At 34.1% G+C, this 19,884-nt stretch overlaps 2 protein-coding genes across 17 annotated transcripts in view; one reads left to right on the top strand and one right to left on the bottom strand.

The window, feature by feature from the left end:
- Nucleotides 1-1,265: 1,265 nt before the first annotated feature.
- On the bottom strand, nucleotides 1,266-11,473 carry LOC105193385. 5 transcript variants are annotated; one of them, XM_026135481.2, is made up of 8 exons: nucleotides 7,717-7,732; nucleotides 7,380-7,491; nucleotides 6,171-6,614; nucleotides 5,678-5,772; nucleotides 5,435-5,534; nucleotides 2,310-2,497; nucleotides 2,177-2,227; nucleotides 1,266-2,099 (listed from the first exon to the last, which is right to left on the bottom strand). In XM_026135481.2, the coding sequence occupies exons 4-8, from the start codon at nucleotides 5,762-5,764 to the stop codon at nucleotides 2,016-2,018; spliced, it is 510 nt and encodes a 169-aa protein (XP_025991266.1). In that variant the 5' UTR covers nucleotides 5,765-5,772; nucleotides 6,171-6,614; nucleotides 7,380-7,491; nucleotides 7,717-7,732; the 3' UTR covers nucleotides 1,266-2,015. The 5 variants fall into 5 exon arrangements, 4 of the variants coding, with proteins under 4 accessions (XP_025991266.1, XP_025991265.1, XP_039310296.1 ...); XM_026135480.2 differs by lacking the exon at nucleotides 7,717-7,732 and having other exon boundaries at nucleotides 6,339-6,614; XM_039454362.1 differs by lacking the exons at nucleotides 6,171-6,614; nucleotides 7,380-7,491; nucleotides 7,717-7,732 and adding an exon at nucleotides 5,901-6,055.
- A 1,664-nt stretch (nucleotides 11,474-13,137) lies between these two features.
- Nucleotides 13,138-19,884, top strand: part of LOC105193353 (rho guanine nucleotide exchange factor 17) — a 64,874-nt gene continuing 58,127 nt past the window's right edge. For 9 of the 12 annotated variants that reach the window (XM_039454094.1, XM_039454093.1, XM_039454092.1 and 6 more), the window contains exon 1: nucleotides 13,791-14,639. The gene's annotated coding sequence lies outside the window, so the exon portion shown is untranslated. Of the gene's footprint in view, nucleotides 13,271-13,790; nucleotides 14,640-19,884 lie in introns of those variants that run through there. The other 3 variants (XM_039454085.1, XM_039454086.1, XM_039454084.1) reach the window with 3 other exon arrangements.

Here is a 19,884-nt window from a genome sequence, read left to right as displayed (position 1 = left end):
AGTGAATCGTCATGCCATCTATTGTATAATATAAGGAATACATAAATTATTAGCGTAAACTGTTATCATACAAATTCTCAGTTATCGTCTTTATAAATATTTTTGTTAATGAAAAAACATACATTTACGGTTAAACATTCTTTAACTATTATTTTACGTTGCGCAAGTAAGGTAATTTATATATCCAGGAAAGGAGAATAAAAACACAACGTACGGAATTATATTATATTTTTTTGTAATATAAAAGACAGTAATAATGGAATATTTATTTATAGTATAAATTGCTATAATATAAATAGATGCTTATTTTTACATCGAGTATAAAAAGAATTTATATGCAGGGTGAATTTTAATGGTTGTCTCAACGTTTTGTCATAAAAGATGACTTTCCAACTGCAATTTTGAGACTTAGTCTGTATGTGTGTATACATGTACACACATTCAGGATGAATAATTACAATTGCAGTTAGTATGTTGAGACAACCATTATGATTCACATTGTATATTTATGTGTGTATACATATGTATATATATATATACATATATATATATATATATATATATATATATATATATATATATATGTGTGTGTGTATGTATGTATAAGTGTGCGGATAATCGCGACAAATATTTCGGAACTTGATTCAGAATCCCAAAAGAAGGAAAAAAGGCTATATAAACATAGATCCGGAAATAAGTCGTTTCCGAGTTATAGCTACTTTTACGTTAAAAAAATTCTATTTTATATTCCGCGTGGCATTTCTTTTTAAATTTTTTATTAAATTCCTAATTTTTTAATGTTCATTTCTTATTTTTTTAATTTTAAAATTTTATTATTTTTTTTAATAATTAAAAAACTTTTTTTAATAATTAAAAAAATTTTTTTTTATTTTTTGATATTTGTAAATACATTATTTTTTAAATCAAGGATAAACATGAATAGGTATTTAAATCGAATTAAATAAGGTGTGCAAAATAACCACATTCAGCACGAATGCCCTTATTCTCCTATCAAAGTAATTTCGAACTCTTTGTAAAACATTTGGATCCGTTCTTATTTCTTAGAATCCATGAATTCTTTATCTTAAGTCAATAATATTATTGAGCGCATGTTTGTAAACAGTTGTAAACAAAAAATTAAAAAATTAGGAATTTAATAAAAAATTTAAAAAGGGATGCCATGCGGAATATAACATACAATTTTTTTAACATAAATGTAGCTATAACTCAGAAACGACTTATTTCCGCACCTCTGTTAAAATACCTTTTTTTCCTTCTTTTAGGATCCCGAATCATGTCCCGAAATATTGGTCGCGATTTTCCGGACACCCTGTATATTAGACTAATGCTGTGTAGAAAAAATAGTTTATAGAAAAATTGTATAATCTCTATAAAATGTTCAGAACAACAGTGGCCAAAAGGACCTAATATAAATTTTCAACTAACGTGATGCTATTATTATAATATTTTGATTTATTCGATCAACGAGAGATTCTAAGATCAGTACGATCTGGACGGAAATTTTTAAAAGGCTTCTCTCAGTCTTTTGTAATAAAATAAAATATGTTACTTTTTCATCGACTAACTAATTGTACATTATTAAAATTTAAGTAGAAAAGCATTACAATATAATCAACGCTAGTTGAACGTTATATGAATGTAATAAACACAAGAATACAATTGAACTTCGTTTGAAGCGTCTTAAAATCTGTTCTAAGATTTTTAAAAACATTATTAAATATAAATATGTACGAATTGTATTAAAAGTACATGTCATAAAAATATTTCTAATTGTCAAAATATATTCGAATCGATGAAAAAGCTAATTTTACTTTCTTAAATATCCGTTGAAACTTTTCGAGTGTATGTATTAAAACAACTGGAGAACTTTGTGTTAATCTTAACAAGTTCACGCGTTCTTACGTAGAATGTTACGAGTAAAAGTAGAAGTAGAGATTCTCCCTTACTTTGGTGGCAATAGATGTATACGTATAAATTCCATATTGCACTTTCCTTCAAGGCCACAAAAGTTCTATGTTTGGAGACTGCAGCTTTGCAAATATTTTGTACATTGACAAGACGACCAGCCAACAGTATATCTGCAAAAAACGTAAAAGATATGAAGACTAGAAATAGCTTTGATAACATGGAAACGCTAAAAGCAAAATACACTTACGTTGTATGACATCCAAAGCCAATTACATAATGTCGCGAATACAGAGTCCAACTGAAATAAACAAAACAGTGATATAATCGCGAGTGTTTATTGAACGATAGAGTCATCGTGAAAATAAAGGAGGGGAGCTCACGTAAATATAATAACCGCCTAAGAGCCACAATCCGAAGACTAACTGGAATAAGCAAACGATGAACCATCCAACGAGCCATGGCAATAACCATCCACGTACACCTTCTTTTATGCCGTAAACCATTAACAAGGCGCATATGATCAATAGAAGTAGATAGAGGATGAAGAAGCCTCCGACAATTTGCATAGCTAAAAATTGTGGGCGTCTCTCATTTTTAAAAAATAAAATATTAAAAGAAATTATAAAATTTAAAAGCCTATAACAATAAACTAAAAGTAGTAAACCTATAATTAACACTAGAAGTACCAATGATTAATTTCTGCTATATTTAAATATACTATATATAGACACACACACACATACACACACACACACACACACATATATATATGTAGATGGAAAATGTATTGTAGACACACACACACATACACACACACACACACACACATATATATATGTAGATGGAAAATGTATTGGGTGAGTACAAAAGTGTTCGTACCCAATTTATTATTAAAACTTAAGCAATAATTTAGCATGTAAAACTTTTTTAAATCCGTAATGTAATCACCGTTATTTTCTATTTTTTCCAATGCTCTGGTAGCAAACGGATGCCTCGATCAATAAAACGACATTGGTTTTATGTTGAAGAGACATGGTTTTGACGGTTTCTAAAGATGCAATCATTTTTTTATTCGAATCATTTTACAATGATTGAAACAAGTAATAATTCAATGGTCAGGAGAGTCTCAGTTTCTTTAGTTTCCTGTTTTGTGGTGGTTTCGCAATGTAGTGATGATAAACGACTTCTTTACGATTGATCAGAATTAGACGTTAGGGAGTAGTTCAAAAGTACTTCAGTTGTAGCCCTATCAAACAGAAAACATTTTCTTCTCAGGATACAAATTGGCTTTTGTTATAGATTCTGCACGCTCATCTACTAGTTTCCAAGTGCGTTTGCGTTGAATTACTGTACATATTTCGTTTTTATCGCCAACCGTAAATCGATTCGAAAATAACTCTTTAGTTAGTTGGCCAAGCAAAGAAAAGTTGCAATAACTTCCATTCAATTTGCTCGTTTCAGTTAGTAAATGCAGTACTCATATATCGAGTTGCAAAGTGTATCCAATTTTTTTTATGCCAAAATGTGATTGATTTGTCAATGTTGAGTTTCTCATTTTCTGCTGTTGAAATCCGTAAATTATTTTACATTGAATTGCAATGCAATGTCATTATTTATGCCAGAAGGTCGGCTAAAGCGTGACTGATTGTCATTGTCGTGGAAATCATAATATTTAAATTTTGCAAATCACTTCTTAACATTTCGAATTACTGATGCGTATTCATGAGAGATAGACGGAATATTTTTTTTACAGTTCTAACTATTATACTCTTCCTCATAAAACATAACATGTCATGAATGCAATTTTTTTCACTTATTTACAAAACTTTTTTTACAACATAAATTTAATCAAAACACCCAAGTTTTTCGCTCAAATGATTATTGAATATGTCATTTTTTTTCGTACATGTGCAGTATATAGTGCGTATAACAATTAATAGCGTGGCTGCAATAACATCTATTAGAATCGACTGCGAACTATTGCACTCAACCAATATACAGAGATAGAGATAATCAGAAATATATAAATATATGTAGAAAAAAAAATATATATATAGAAACATGTATATTCTTTCTCTCTCTTTACACACACACACACACACATATAGAAAAATTTTGAGAAAAGAAAATAAAAAGAAAAAATATAACTTAGATAATTTAATCAAGCATTCACATATTGCAACAAAAGTTATGAAAAATTTACCGTTATAAATTTAAGTAATTTTATAAAAAATTTTTAATTAGTGACTTTGACAACCATGATTCCAGTTAAGTAATAAGACAATTTTATGTTTATACTGCGCTTTGAAATTTTACATCAAAATGTATAATAATAAAATTATATGACTACAAAAAGAATAATTTTACTGAAATTCAGATTTGATAATAATTATATTGTATCATTTTAAAAAACTAAATCAAATGATCAATTTAATTACAAAACTTAGAATAGCAAAACTGTTTGACGCAATACTATCTACAACTTTAACGTTTTATATAATTATTTTGATGGCTCAACATAAAATTATTTTTTGATCTATATTTAGCTAAATTTTTAGATGCTCCAGTAAAATTTTTATTGCGTAATTAATGTAGAAGAATTTTGTGACTTTGTTTAAACAAACATTGCACCTACGTTTTTATTATTTGCGTTATTCTGAAAAAAAAACTTTGTTGTTTGCACTTTGCTGAGGTAAAATGATTTCAATGCGTCAATATGTACTGACATGACAGATTTTTAAGTAGTTTTTAATTATAGATATAATAATAGTTACCTAATTTTGTAAATGTTGGACGTCATTTTTAATTGACGGAAGTTGCACTTATTTAAACTCCTGTTTGTATTCATACAACATTTATATTTCTAAAAAGTAAAAGTTGAAAGATTCTTCTATTTATGAAGATTGCATTTTACTGTGTGTCTAATCATTCAAAAAAATGGTCTTGTAAGTACAATCACAAATTTTGGTTGCAAAAAATTAATTAAGGTAGATAAATGATTAGCAAATATTGTAATATTACATATGTTTGGTACTATTAGATTGGTACATCAATTTAAATAACAGACATTGAAATAACAGACAATTTAAATAACACAATTATGTTTGAACTGTTTGTGAAATTTAGAAAGATTTTTTTCTGGCGCGCTTATTCATGCTAATAATACTTGTAACATTTGAGTATATATAATTGGCCTTAAAATCTTAATTTTTTACAAGATATTATTAAATGTTTTTATTAGAAATTCTCTATGTGGCAACCAATATTTTAGCAGAAAGAAATAGATAAATTTTTGTTGTGACTTCTAGAAATTTATTTACATCAGCAAAATATTTTTTGTGTGACAATTAAACTAATAATTAAATATTTTTTTGTGAATCATGGGTATGCGTTAGGACATAGTTTTAAAAATCTTCGCAAAAAGTAAATTATACATGAGTTTATCTTTTTAAAATTTGTCCATTCTCGGAGCATTATTGCAATATGCACAATTGATCATACTTACATCCCCTTACATCAGCTTCAAATAATGGATTGTATATTTGCGTGGAATCGCCACCAGCCAGTTGATAGCATATCAGCGTAATTAGCACTATACTAATTGCCTGAAAAAAGATAAATATCGATCACACCTTCGATACCTTCACAAGTGATAAATCTTAGGATTTTAAATTATATTTTGTTTGACATACTTTAACATTGGTACTGCGCCAAATTTTATGGATTCTTAATCAAAAGAGATGCTCACCACTGTGTAAAACGCTATAGCTTTGCTGCCGGTTTTAACGCTGTTCGACCAGATGCACGGCGACCAACAAGATTCCAAGATCGCCATTGTTTACACTGAAATTAGAATTGGAATATGAGAATGTAAATGAACGCGCTTTAATTTCACCTATCACGATGATGTTATCCAGCGTCGCAAAACTTGGGCGTTGACGCATACCAGAGTTACCAACGTAAATACACACCGAGAGAATTGTTCGCAAAAGCTTCATTGAGATTAAAATGAAATCGTATCAATGCGCAAAATCAATTCTACGTTCGAACAATCGCGTTAATTCGTTTGCGACATTTCCGCAAACACCGATCTCGAGGACGCGTCAATAGCGCGCCGACAGTTGATAGCGTTGCAAGCTCATGTTACAAGACGCGGAATGACTAACACTTCAGACGCACATGGAATTTTGATCGTGTGAAATGGCTAAACGTGTTCAGAACAAATTACAATAGATTCGCACTTTTTAAATGAGATACGGCACTTCTCGTCCGGAGTAATATTGACCCAGGGAACTCCGGATAGCAGTCAAGCGTTCTCCGTGGCACACGATGCGACGTTGTAATCGATGCATATCGAACACTAGCTCCAAATCGTTTTCAAAAATCGCTTTTCTCTCGCTCGTACTCACGATTTCTCAGGGGTGCGGACGGGAAAAATGACTTCAATCGATTTTCTTCCGGAAACGTCGCCTACCGCCACGATCACCAAGATTCGAATGCTCGAATCGCCTCGGGATAACAGCAGAACTGACAAACAGTGCCATACGCGTCGTTGGACGTAAGGTTAATGGCGTCGTCTCATCATTGCAGACCCCCTCCACTCTGCGAACAGGTCACGATGCCGGCTGCTCCCTTTTCTCAAAACCTCGCGTGTAACGTGTCGATTTACCACTCCGAACAGTTGGCTGAGAATACCATATATACATCATGTACATAATACACCATGGTCGCAAGTATTTCTATAAATAATCATTTCTTAGATAGCACGTTTATATATTGCAAAACGTTTTTTAAACGTCCGTCTGAAACGTTTTATAACCGTTTTCATAATAGTTTTATTATATTCTCATATAACGTTTCTCATAAGTTAAAATATCCACTCGAAAAACAGATGAAACATTCTTTTTTCTTTGCGAAAATACGTTTAAGAAATTATTATAGTTTAGAATCTTTCTTAACTGTATACAAACATAAACATTACATTTTATAAGTTATGGTTTTAAAAACGTTTTTTGGTTCTTTACGGTTATAAAACTATGTATACACGTTTATAAATTATATATATGAAATCACCATGTGCTATGTTTCGATTATCAAGGAAGATTTTTTAAATTTTAAAATATTTCTGAGTAATATTTTTGATAAAATTTCAAGTTTATTACAAAATTTTCTATTTTATAATTTAAATTAAAAAAAAAATAGAAAGTATAATAGAAGACATTTTACTTTGAAGAAACATATATATTTTTTATTATTTTTTAAGAAAGTTATATTTATTTTACCGCACAAAATGTATCATACAAAATCAATGTATTAAAGTAGAAATCTGGTATATTTTTAGTTAAGTGCATACAAAAATTGTAACAAATCTTATTTTCCATATTTATTTTTTTTTTATCAATTCGTCAATTTAATAAGTTTATTTTAATATGGTAATTAAATCAACCCACCAGTTAGTGACACAGTGCGGCCGACGAACGAACATAACCAGAGAAATCGCTATATAGTGTCTGTGGCGCCAGATTTGAAATACATGTTGTCACGACGTTTCTACCTTTCAAGCTATTCAGAGTATATTTAATAGCATTATTACACAAAAATGTACATAAAGTTTTAAAGAAATCGAGAAATTCATTAAATGAACTTTTAGAGATACAACTAATGCCTATTTATATAAAAGTTACTTTTCTTTTATTGACAAATCTAAGTATTATTCGATGAAGGGAATACAAAATCTGCTTTGTGTAATATAAATGAATCTTTATGAAGATTAATGCTGGAATTTACCTAACAAGCAAGTGCGACGAACTCAATGTAGCAGCGCAATCGCAATCAGTATTTGCACAGCGATTTGCTATCTATTAATATCACAGTGCAAGGTCAGTCTGGCTAGAAATAGAAATGGCCACACTTATATCTCCTATTAAGCCGTGTGTTTGAAGAGTAGCGTGACTTTGTAATTCGTCGCGTACTTCAAAGATCGCAAAATCTATTGAACAGGTAATAATTTCCCTGATTCTCACATTGTGCGATCTATAATCTATATCAATAATTACTTTTGCCAATGAATGGCAATTCTAGGATTTTAGATATTTATAAAAATGGAAGAGGAAGAAAAGAAATTGATTCTTTACTACAAAAATTTGTAAACGTAATATATATGTATTTAAATTTATAAATATAAATATTTAACCCTGCAAGAACGTTATACAAATACTATTAAAAATTAAAATAATGTTACATGAATGTCTTGAAAATATTATTTAATATATTTTAATATCATGGAAATATTCAGTTAATGATATATGTCCACTTTACATATTCTTGATTACTTTAATAAAAATGTGGAATATTATAAAAATATTCATATAATTTTGAGATTTGGAGGAATAAACATTTCTTGAAATAATTGTAGAATTATTCAAAATAAATAACGCGTTTAAACTTCTTTTTTTACATAAACTTCATTTTACTTTAATAAAAAATAAAAAAATTATATTAACATTTTAGAAATAGTATTCAATATTATTTAATATTATAATATATTGAAACTAGAATATGACATTTAATATTTTAAAAATATGCCTAAAATATTACTTAAATAATAATACGCGCTTACAGGGTATGTTGCCTGCGAATAAGCGAATAGATTTTATGGTTTATTCTGACTTCAAGAGAAGCTTGTTGCCGTTGTCATGCTTATTACCGAGCCATATGCGTCATCGGTGATTAATCCGCGGGAAATGTAGTGCAACGGTTTCGTATTACCTGGCCGCAGTTTCCGCGACGTGTCGCCATTTTGGTACTGCAAAGGAAAAGAGAAACTAGTTGAGATTAATTGATAATAATTTAACTGTCATGAAAAAAGTGCAGTTCGGGTAATGCAGATGCCGCGTACGCGTTCTATCGTTTTAAGCGCGTTTCACGCTTTCACGAAAGACGATGTAACTCAATCAAATAATACAAGCGAATAGTGACGTGAAGAAAAAAATCGTTACGGAGGGTCACGAGGATCATGTAAAAGGTTCTGGACAGACACGTTCGAACATTTCCTTTTGTAATCGACGCGTACGCGAAGATCAGAATGGTTTGTTGATTGGCCGTCATTGTCGACCGGCCATGAGGAATTTCACGGGGCTCTATGAAATGATAAAATCCATTCACTCCGGGGAGGACAGTGCCTACATGCGTCTATAAATCCTCACAGTCATTCGGCGCAACAACGAACAGCGTAATGGATCCAGACGTTCGTCGAGATAGCGGTGCTCTAAGACGCCGTAGATCATCGACAAGCAGGATTAACGTCATTGGGATTAGCAATATTATAAGGTGCAATATGTATTCAGTCGGAAACGGCGCGATGTAACGGATAACGCGAAATTGAGAAACTGATCGTACCAGATAGTAATAATAATCGGATAGTAATAATGATGAAATTATTGAATTCGATTGAACTGCTATTATTAATGCCAACTATTGACAGTAATACAGGGTTTTTCCAAACTTATGTGGATCGCCACTCATTTTTTAAAACATCCGCGACCCATCTAGCTTTAAGAATTATGAAAAAAATGGGAGAAAGAAGTAAATTGATTATTTATTTATATTATTTCATTTATACCACTTTACTTCTTCATTTTAATTTTTTATAGGATTTAATTTTATAAAATTAATTAATCGCAATTAATTCAATATCATGATATAACTATTTTTATTTAATTTATATTGTGTTTCAAGACTGAAAATTTATTCGGCGCGCAGTTTGATAAACTTGAAAAAGCATATGAAATCATATAAGAAATATTAACACAAAGATCCAGCCATGACCAAACATTCTTTTTTTTTTTTTTCAAAAATATGAATCATTTTGATTGTATTATATGCTCATCGCGGGTCCTCAAACTCCATTCCACTCCAGACACTCGGAGTTCTAGAGATGGCTCATTAGAGATGGATCATTGCCCTCTCAAGTAAACTTCTTCAAAATGAAACCGCGCACGTGCGCGTCATTCATCAATATTCGCCCACCGATAGACACGTAATTTCAAACTTTCCACTAACCCCGCTATCGGAGGCGTCCAAACACGGAGTAAGACACGCGTCCCGTGGTCTTCTCCCGATGCCGGCTAGTCGAGAAGCTATAAATACATGCGCATATATGCGTGCCATGCGCGAGTAGATACAGAACCCTCCGTTCTCCATTCTTCCGTACCATTTTCTACGATCGCCCGCGCTACCATATCGGTTCCCTCGCGGCAGCTCCCGAGCTTCCTCAGCATCCGCTGGACCACTGTAAACTGCCTCTCGATTTAGGCGTCGGACTCGGAGCACCATGCCAGCTGCACGCTCGCGCGACACTGTCAACGTTGCCATCTTGTCGAGCAGTACTTCAACGATGTCAATGGTTGGAATGAAGACAACAGTGGACTGGCAACACCGCGGAATCTTCAACCAACACTCGGCACGTGGCTCTTCTCATGCCCGGGTCAAATTGAGCAAATCGGAATAATCAGTAAACCCAGCAGTCATTCCGTCGCGCCGCTTCCGTCGACGAAAGCAGATTTCGATGTATACATGCATCTCATCTTATACGCAATTGTTTATACGGCTTGTTTATCGAAGACTGCTCGCAGTTCTTGGCTAACGTTTCTTCAAATCAGTTTGTATTAAATAATATAACCGTGTCTAATAGAAATATTGCAAAAGTAATTTAAGTATTAGAAGATATGATGTCTCAATAAATAATAATTTTAGAAAGTTTGGTGATTAATTTAAAATTATGAATGAAATTATAGTGCAAATTAATACAGTCGTTGTGAATTAAATTTAGATGTTGCAACAAGTTTGTATCGTCGAGGACGTCCAGACTTTAAAATTATTATCTTTGTGATAAAACTCTGTTATCGCGGCCCGTCTCGGTTGTTTAATTTTGCAATCAGCTGGTTTCTGTGACGGAAAATATTTCGGCGACGTATTATATTATCTCGCGCAGGAATGCGCTATTTGTCTGATTACCAAATCGAATTTGATGTAATTTCTCCGGGACTCATAAATGTTTGAGTGAACTTGACGTACTCGGAGTACTAGAGTCACTCAAGTTGAACGAAGTATCAGCATCAGTGTGTGTGCGTGTGTGACAGAGAAAGAGAGAGGGGACGAGAGAGAGAGAGAGAGAGAGAGAGAGAGAGAACAGAAGTTAAGATATGCTACGTTCACGTTAACTTTAATAATTTAATAATAAAACATGTTGAACAATTTTGATTTAATTGTTAAAAGATCATTAAACGTATAAAAATGGAGGTATGTTAATTCAAAAGTTAATTTGTGTGTAAGATAAGGAACAGAGAGTAAAAAGGTTTCTCGTCTTTCAAAATATTCTTGAATGCGAACTCTCCCGTGATTATCTGCGAGTAGAAACACGACCCTTCGCATGTTCAGCCAACGACAGTATGACGCCAGATAAATACGCGATCTGACAATGAGTCGAAGAATTGATATATAACAGAATAAAGTTTGTATATCTGAGGATTACAACCTTGCTTGAAAGACTTAAATATAATATATGTCTCAAAATTAGCTTCTTTAAGAAATTTTTACAAAATATAAAGAATAATGTTAAGCTTAAAAAAGAAAGATGTTGAGAAGCATTAACATTATAAATAATTACAAATTAATTTAATTAAACATTTTGTTCTTTATTTTTCATTTCTTATGTAATTAACTTATTGTGTACCCATGTTTTCGGAATTATTTGAAGTACAATAATATGAAAAAGTCTGGAAAATGACGATTATTGAGAAAATTGGAAAATCTATAATTATCATAGTTGAATCAGCGGTTATTATTAAAAGGAAGTGTAGGTGTTGGTATTAAGACTGAAATATCACATGATCTGGATACCGATCACGATTACGTACTGCAAGATCGCGTGGAAATCACTTTACTTCGGAAGCTAATAATGGCGGAGATCTGTACACAGTTACGTGATTAACATCTTAATATGTTTCACGAAATATTTAGCCGGTGTGTGACGCGGCAGCCAGCCACGCGATGCGTTGTTTGAATCCGAGATCTCTCCCGCCCAAGCGAAATAAGAACCTCAACTAAGGAGCTCATAGACGCACGATCGTAATGAATTTCTTGGTACCAAAACTTTAAAATAAAATTGAAAAGAAATTCTTGCGAAATAAATCATTAAAAGAAAAGATGTAAAGAGGAAAAGTCGTGTAGCTTTCTATATAATTAAAGCTTAATTTATAAGTTTTTCTGTAAAGGGTAATATTGTATTAATTATATTAATTGTATTTGTGAGCAAGAAACGCGCGAGGATTGGATAACTTTTCTATAAGAGCTACAATATTTCCAGAATGTTATACGAATATTATAAAAAAATTAAAATAATATTAAAATAGTTTGAGAATATTGTTTAATATATTTAATATTATTTTAATATTATGAGAATATTGTATTAATGTTATATGTACGTTTTTATATAATATTCGTAGTATATTATTGCAATATCCGAGAAATATTATGAAAACGTTCTACGAATATTATTGTGGCTAAAAGTTAACGTAAATTCTTACAAATAAAATATTTATAAATTTTGTAATTATTACATTTAAAAGTTATAATATTCTCGATAATTTAAAATATTAAGGTAAATAATATTGTTTACTTCTCATATAATATTTATATAATATTATTAGGAGTGGACGTATAATTTTTTATTAATATTAAATAATATTTCGGGAATATTATTTAATACTAAATAATATTGTAGAGCTTATAAGGTTAATACCAATATCTGAAGCTACCTGTGTACAACTTACGTAAAATTTTTTTTACGCAATGTAATAAAAATATTGTTAAGGCTGAGCGCATGGTCGGCAAGGAAAATCTCAGCCGAGCCGCAGCATCTCGCACGGTTGGTGGCCACCTTTCGCCGAGGAAGAGTTAGCGCAAAGAGGGCATAGAAGCCCCTCCGGTCAGATTAGGCCCCGTCGGGCCCCTCTCGCTCGCGCTCCGCGCCGTCGAAGCCGTTCCTTCGTGCCGGTTTGTGCTGTCGGGTCCGCCTTGCCTCGTGCATACGCGCCATGGTCTCTCGCGTCGAGTCGGGCCAGCTTCATCGTGGTACCCAGCTGGATCCGGACGGCCATTCGTCGGTCCCGTCGTCGGCGCTCGCGACGCGAAGCGGAGTCGAAGCGGTGCCTCGGCACGGCGCGATCTCGCGCGTCGTGTCATCGTCGTTGTCGTCGTCGTCATTGTCGCCGTTGCCGTCGCCGTCATCGTGAACGACAAACCGAGCCGAGTCGAGCGAGGACACTTCGTATTCTCTGATGTAACCCCCTTCTCTCTCTTTCTCTCTCTCTCTCTCTCTCTCTCTGCATCTGTGAAACCGCATCGCGGCCGCCTTATATCGCCTGCGATTACGCACACACACACTCGAGAGTCGCGCCGAGGGTTCCTACGTCCGCGATCCCGTAGATCGCCCGCGATCGCCTGCGACGCGTCCTCGCGCGCGCGCGTCGCGAGTCTGCCACCGGGACCAACGATCCACGCTGATCGAGGCCGGAGCCGATTTCGAGTGCCTCTTTTGTGCGCGAGCCTCGTCTTCGTCGGATGGAGAAGGACGTGGGAAACCTGCGAAATCTGTGTGAGGCCCCGTTGTACGCTCCACAGCGATCGAGAGGATTTTCGAAAGATCGCACTAATCGGACCTTCGCCGCGTTAATTAGAAGTTTAATTTCATTGTGAATTTTAATAAGTGCGATTTTTTCCTTCTTTGTTCGAGGCCAGAGAGTTCTTCGTGCTAATTTATCAAGTGAATAAAATTTTCAAATTTCCAGTGTGACAAATGTGGATGACAAATGTGGATTGATAGAAAATTTCGTAAGTTCATCGACTTTGCGTGTTAAGTGACGCTTTCGGATGATTGCAAGAGAAAGACGTACGAGATCGGAATCGGAGTCCAACGGCGGGATTGAAGTGAAGTGGGAAAGTACGACCTGCGATTTATATCGTGCGAAACCGTTTCTTGATATCGCGCGGCGCGAAAAGAGATTACTCCGATATATATGAATCACAGTCACGGATCGTAATTCGAGCGTTCCTCTTTCTTTCTGACTCGGGAGGCACACGCAAGATCCTCGCAAATCAAACTTCCCTCTACAATTTAGATCAGGTCTCTTCGCTTAGGCTTAACGTTTCATTAAGTTGCAGTCACATAAAGTGAAAAGGTATCGCGTTTATCGCGATCATAATTCACGGATTCTCCCTTTTTCCGTAGGTGCCGACTCGCGGCAGCGCGATCAGGTGATAAACTGGAAAGAAACGGTCCAAAGGCGGAATCGGGAGGAAGTGAAGTATCTAGATTTGTAGAACGACTGCGTAGTGCTGATGTGTGCCACGGATAGACGTTGTGCCAGTGCGCGCGGTTGAGTAAGATCGACTCGGTGATTTGACTGGATTTCTCTCCTTCGTGATCGGGATCGAGATCGCTGATTTGCCCTGAGCGACCGACGCGGTGAGCGCGGTCGCCCCGACGAAAATCCACGGGTCTTCGGGTGCCCGGTTGCTGGTGCGATACGTCTCATCGACGGATTTCTGATCATGGATCTGCGCGCTGTCACTCAACGACTGTTGACTTTCTCAGGTGGACGGCATCGCGTGGAGGGCATTGGCGAAAGTATTTTCGATCGTCTGCAGAAGTAAGTCCGCTATTAATCTACTACGACGTAGTATGTAGAACCTTGCGTTCAACTGCCGGTGTGTGTGTGTGTGTGTGTGTGTGTGTGTGTGTGTCGGACACGAGGTACGGTTCGAAGATCACGGAACGCCGATAATCCTAGCTTTATGGATGTTACATGGATTAGATTCTTAGAATTTGGAAACGAGCCGAGATCCTTAAGGGATAAGGATGAGATCTTTGTATTTCACATTCTTAAGATACTAATATTCTGGATTTTCTATGAATCCTAAGGTGCAGGATTAGAATTTATGCAAAAATCAGAGAATACGTCAAATGGCCCTGAATTTTTCTATGTTAGATTCATATTTTATATTAATAAAAGTATATCATATTGAGATTGTATCGGACGTATGGTCCCTGCAAAGTAAATAAAATTTCGAAATGCGTTGAATATTAACACTAAATTAAACTATATGAAAGTTGTGTAAATAAGATTAAATTTTTATTTAATAACATATTTTTATGGTTTATTTACTCTATTTGTTATTAAAAATTAAACTGTTTTTTACAACATTAAGAAAAATCTTCTTTTCTTTGTGTAAGTACTTTAAGTGTTCAAGATGATTTATACAAAGATGAGTTTGAAGCTAGCAGCGGATTCGTCAAAACAGGGATTCTCATTCAAAATAAAATACATAAGAAATTTCAACATACAAAGACAAACTAGCAAAAAACTGCACAAAGTTTTATTGTGACTGCCTGTTGAGTTATTTCGTAAATAAATAAATAAATAAATAAATAAATAAATTTTGTTTATTATACAGAACTGATCTCCGCATCAGAACGAAACTTTACATCGATTATCTTGAATATTTAAGATACTTAAATAAAAATAATTTAGATTTTTTTCATTATGTTTTTTTTTTTTTCATTATAAATTATATTTTTATTAAAGTACATGTCTACTTTACATTAAAATAATATTTTATCTAGATAGAGAATCGCCATCAAATTTTTTTATTGCATTTAAATGCAATATAAAACAATCTATAATTTTTTCATAAATTTTTTAATGTTTTGTAAAATGTCCTGTACATCCATAATAATCTTATCTTGCGTTTAAATATGAATCTAAATTTAATCTTACATTTATATTAAATATAATATTTATTTTAAACATATTTTCTTTTTTTTCCTTTTTTTTAATTACATTTAGCATAAAATTTTTGGACACTGGCCTCAGAGATAAAAATACTCTTTACGTGCTTGTTTTAAATATTTATACTTTCTGACTAAAAGTTTGAATGTAGAATGGACAATTATTATTAAAATTCATTACTAAAAACAATCTGTAAAAACTCGCATTTCTCGTCGACGAGTCCTTTGCCCTTGCATTGCAATGCAATGCACGCTTTCTTGGCCCTGAAATCGAGCGCGGCGGGGTGCGACGCGACGTTCGCCGACGCGTCCTTGATTTTCGCTCGATTAGTATCCGCGCGCGGCGGATCGCCCGTTATTGAAGAAGGAAAAAGTATCGGACGTCGTTCCGGTTGGCCGTTTCGGTTCAACGGCCCGCGCTGAAACGGCCTGTACCAGAGGCGGCTGCACGCGTTCGTCCGAGCGCGAGCGCGTGCGATGCACAATACCGATTCTTTCCACGTTGCGACGAGTGGAGGAGCGCGGCTTCCGGGATTGCCTGGGATCACCGCTCGAACTTTCACCGATCGACAAAAAATCGTAATATTTTCCGTTTGACGTCGCGGAACGAGCGAACGTTGTATTCATAAACGTCGAATCGACGCGACCCACTTCATTGTCTGCATTTCCACGATCTATAATACTTTTCATGTTTTCCTCATCTAAAGTTGGCGTTTAGTAACAAATAAATTTTTTTATATAATATTAACTAATTACATTTATTATAGATTATTGCTGTCTTCTCCATATCAACTTTTTCTATTTTTACTTTTTTTTTAACTACAAAAGCTTTTAATAAGATAATGGTACATATATTTTGTATATCTTGATTTTTCCTAATTTTAAGGAATCGTTCTATATGAATTATCAAGTTGCTTCAACGACACACTCTGCGGAATTTCTAATATTTGTCACGCTTATCGAATATTTACTCTTTTTTCCTCAAATTAATTATCGGAGTCTACGATGCTGTCGAGTGTGAAGTACGAATCGTCTTAAGGAACGAGAAGGCAAACAAGAAGAAATTCCATTGCGTGGTTCACTACTCCTTACAGTTGATTATACAAATGGCACAAGTTTTAATTTTTTTTTTACTAAGTTTATTGTATCCATGGTTACGTAAGCGTCTAAAGAATTTCTCGCACAAACGCGACAATCAGGTTCAGCACCTGATAGCCGCACTTGTATTAAAACAGCTGCAAACGTGCAACTCAGATTTCTTCTACTGTAATCTTCTCGTCTCTAAAATCCGATATGTATAATTGAAATAATCGTAAATCTTGTACTTTATCGTACAATAATTATGAAACAATTTTTTATTATTAATACAATTAAATATCGATAATTAAATATCGAATTAAATTAGTTTGCATTTTAATATAATCAAAAACTTTTATAATTAAATTTACATATTTTATATAAGATTTAGTCATTAAACATGTATATGTATAATAAAAATTAACCTAAACTTTTTTTATTTGGAAAAAAAAATTTATAATTTTCTGTCTATAAGCACAGTTGTAAAAATTTAAAAATTCTTGCAAATTAAGAATCAAATTAATATTTGGCTTTATTTATTTTTAAATTTTATTTGAGCAGAAAATTCTTGAAAATGTTAATTACAATTATATTAAAATTTTAATGTTAGGTAAAATTAGGAAAACAAATATTTACGCACACAAAGGCTCTAAAATAAAGAATAAATTTTTTGATGACACCATCACTTTTAGAAAACGGTAAAAGCTCGTACATAATTACTTATCGAAAGTTACAACTGCGCTGCTATAAGCGATGAAATAAATCTGAAGACGAAACTCAGATTAGATCTCGCAATAATCTTTGCCACCCAAGAAATGCACAACGATGTAACCAAAGAGTAAAGGTCCTCGGTTTCGCTCGGCGCAGCTGATTAACCCGCGTTTCTCTCTCTCTCTCTCTCTCTCTCTTTTCCTTCTGTCTCTTGGATCTTATTGCCGATGAGGCTGTTAATTCCTGTTGCGACGCGCTCCATGAGTTCCAATCGGCGACCGAAGAAAATCAATGGCATCCGGTGCGTTTCGTCCGCGGACACGTACAGAGGGATGTTCTTGGTCGCGCGGCCACTGGCTCTCCAAAGGCACGACGTATAAATACTCGTTGTGAGTCCTCTTCTCCTCCTAAGCCGCCGTCTCCTCTTCTGCTCCTTCTCTCTTTGGCCCGCGGAGTCTATTTAGATAATCTTCCGCTTGGCGGGAGCGGCACTCGGTGCGGCAAGGAAGCGTCTTCTTCGCGGTGGCTTTCACCAAGGTGGCATCGTGTCCCTCGTCTGTGCATCACTGATCTTTTACCCCTGTTCCTCCCTCACCTCCTCTCGTGATCGCTTCAGTTACCGGTGAAACTTTTTGGCATCCGCCACACCCGTGCGCGAACGTCAATCTCGTGATTCGTGTAACGGCCTTGAAGAGAATCCCGAGGAAAACCTCGAGCAGAACGTTTTGGATCGAGGAAGGCCTCAAGGAAAATTCTGAGAGAAGAATGTCGAGGATGCTCTTAAGGGTTGTTGCGGAAAACTTTGAACGTTATCTTTAGGGAAAGCATGTATTTTGAGAAGTTTTCTCTCAGAGGAGAGGTGTATACGTACTTCCGCATTATTCTGAGATAGAAATACTGAAGACAAGAACGTTAAGAGAACGATAAGCTTGTAGACAAAAGTTTGAGCAATATAATTTGTGAAAATAATTTGTAATATGATCGCAGGATACATATACACGATTTTTAAATAAAATTGACAAAAGCGTCTGGTTCCAGAGATTTTTCTAGAAAAAAATTTTAATTGATGAGAAAAGCCAAACACAATATCAGAAGTTCAAGAAAGACGGACAATGTGGTGAATGTAACAAGGCACGTGTAAATGAGAGGTGATTAAACTATTAAGAAAATAAGAGAGAGACAGACAATGACGGAAATCGCTGATGACAGTGAATTTCTCGGAGGGTATGTACCTAGTGTGGCGATCGTGAACTGATTCACGGGTTGTTTGTTTAGTATACGGCCGATAAGGATATTTAATGCACGACGAGATAAATGAAGTGGTTTCAGTTACTTCTCGTGAACTACAGCTCGAATCTCATGAGCTTGCTTGAGGTTTATTCAAATTTATTTGCATGTATGATAAAACAGCACTTGTAAAATTTCCAATTTTTTAAATTATTTATAATTTAAAATACATTATACTTTAATAATTTTATAAAAAAATTTTATTACTAAAAACAAAATTATTTATTTGATTATAAGTATCAAAATATTTTTTGTTTACATATCTTAATAAAAACATTTTTCTTTCGACTTTTTAATTAATCATAAATTGAAATCTATTTAAATTTGTGCTCTCTTAGCTTTGCACTATTTAATTAATTTTAACAAAGTTAACATTAACTTTTTTTTAGCGACGTACGTTGCACGATGAAAATAATTACAGATGCCTTACGTTTCGTTGCACCATCATTGCAATCTCAATCAATGCCAATAGTCTTTATTCCTCTCTGGCATAATTCCGAGAGGGAAGAAGCAATTGTGTACGTTCAAAGTGCCTATGTTCTCATGTAAAATTGCTCAACAATCATTTCGTGAATTGAAACTCTCAATTGTAAGATATCAGGATATCTTGTTTGCATGATAATGAAGCCGTCATTATCGAGTTCGATGACGATGGTTTGTCATTATATTAGCTGATTTGTAATAGGCAGCTTATTCATTTCATTTTTGCCATAATAATTCATAATTTTTTTTTGCATAGTTAGTACAGAGAAACATACACTGACGTTAAATATCGTCTCTTATTTACGACGTACAATTTTACATTTTAACGATATGCAAAAAGAATCATTATTACCATTTGAAACACGTTCGAATCTATTCATCTAACAATAAATATTCCATAACACGTTCTCTCAAAGTAACTCAAAGCAATTACTTAAATGCAATTAGACTTAAATAAGTATTTCATCTAGCTGCGTTACTTCCGCCGTGCGAAATTGTGGAACGTATCGCGAGAAATGTCCCGGCACGCGTCATCGTGCCGGCGGCGA

The sequence above is a fragment of the Solenopsis invicta genome, chromosome 10 (genome assembly GCF_016802725.1).
Source record: "Solenopsis invicta isolate M01_SB chromosome 10, UNIL_Sinv_3.0, whole genome shotgun sequence".
NCBI lineage: Eukaryota > Metazoa > Arthropoda > Insecta > Hymenoptera > Formicidae > Solenopsis > Solenopsis invicta.
The sequence above is the reverse complement of the archived record's forward strand: the minus strand, read 5'-3'. Positions and strand labels throughout refer to the sequence as shown.

Bases quoted from the DNA above. Each gene is read 5' to 3' on its own strand.
- LOC105193385 (XM_026135481.2), bottom strand. From the start codon at position 5,764: ATGGCGATCTTGGAATCTTGTTGGTCGCCGTGCATCTGGTCGAACAGC. The intron at 2,498-5,434 runs GTAAGTATGATC...CACAATTTTTAG, and splicing joins TGAAGCTGATGTAAGGGGAT to CTATGCAAATTGTCGGAGGC. The intron at 2,100-2,176 runs GTAAGTGTATTT...CGTTTTTTGCAG, and splicing joins GGCTTTGGATGTCATACAAC to ATATACTGTTGGCTGGTCGT.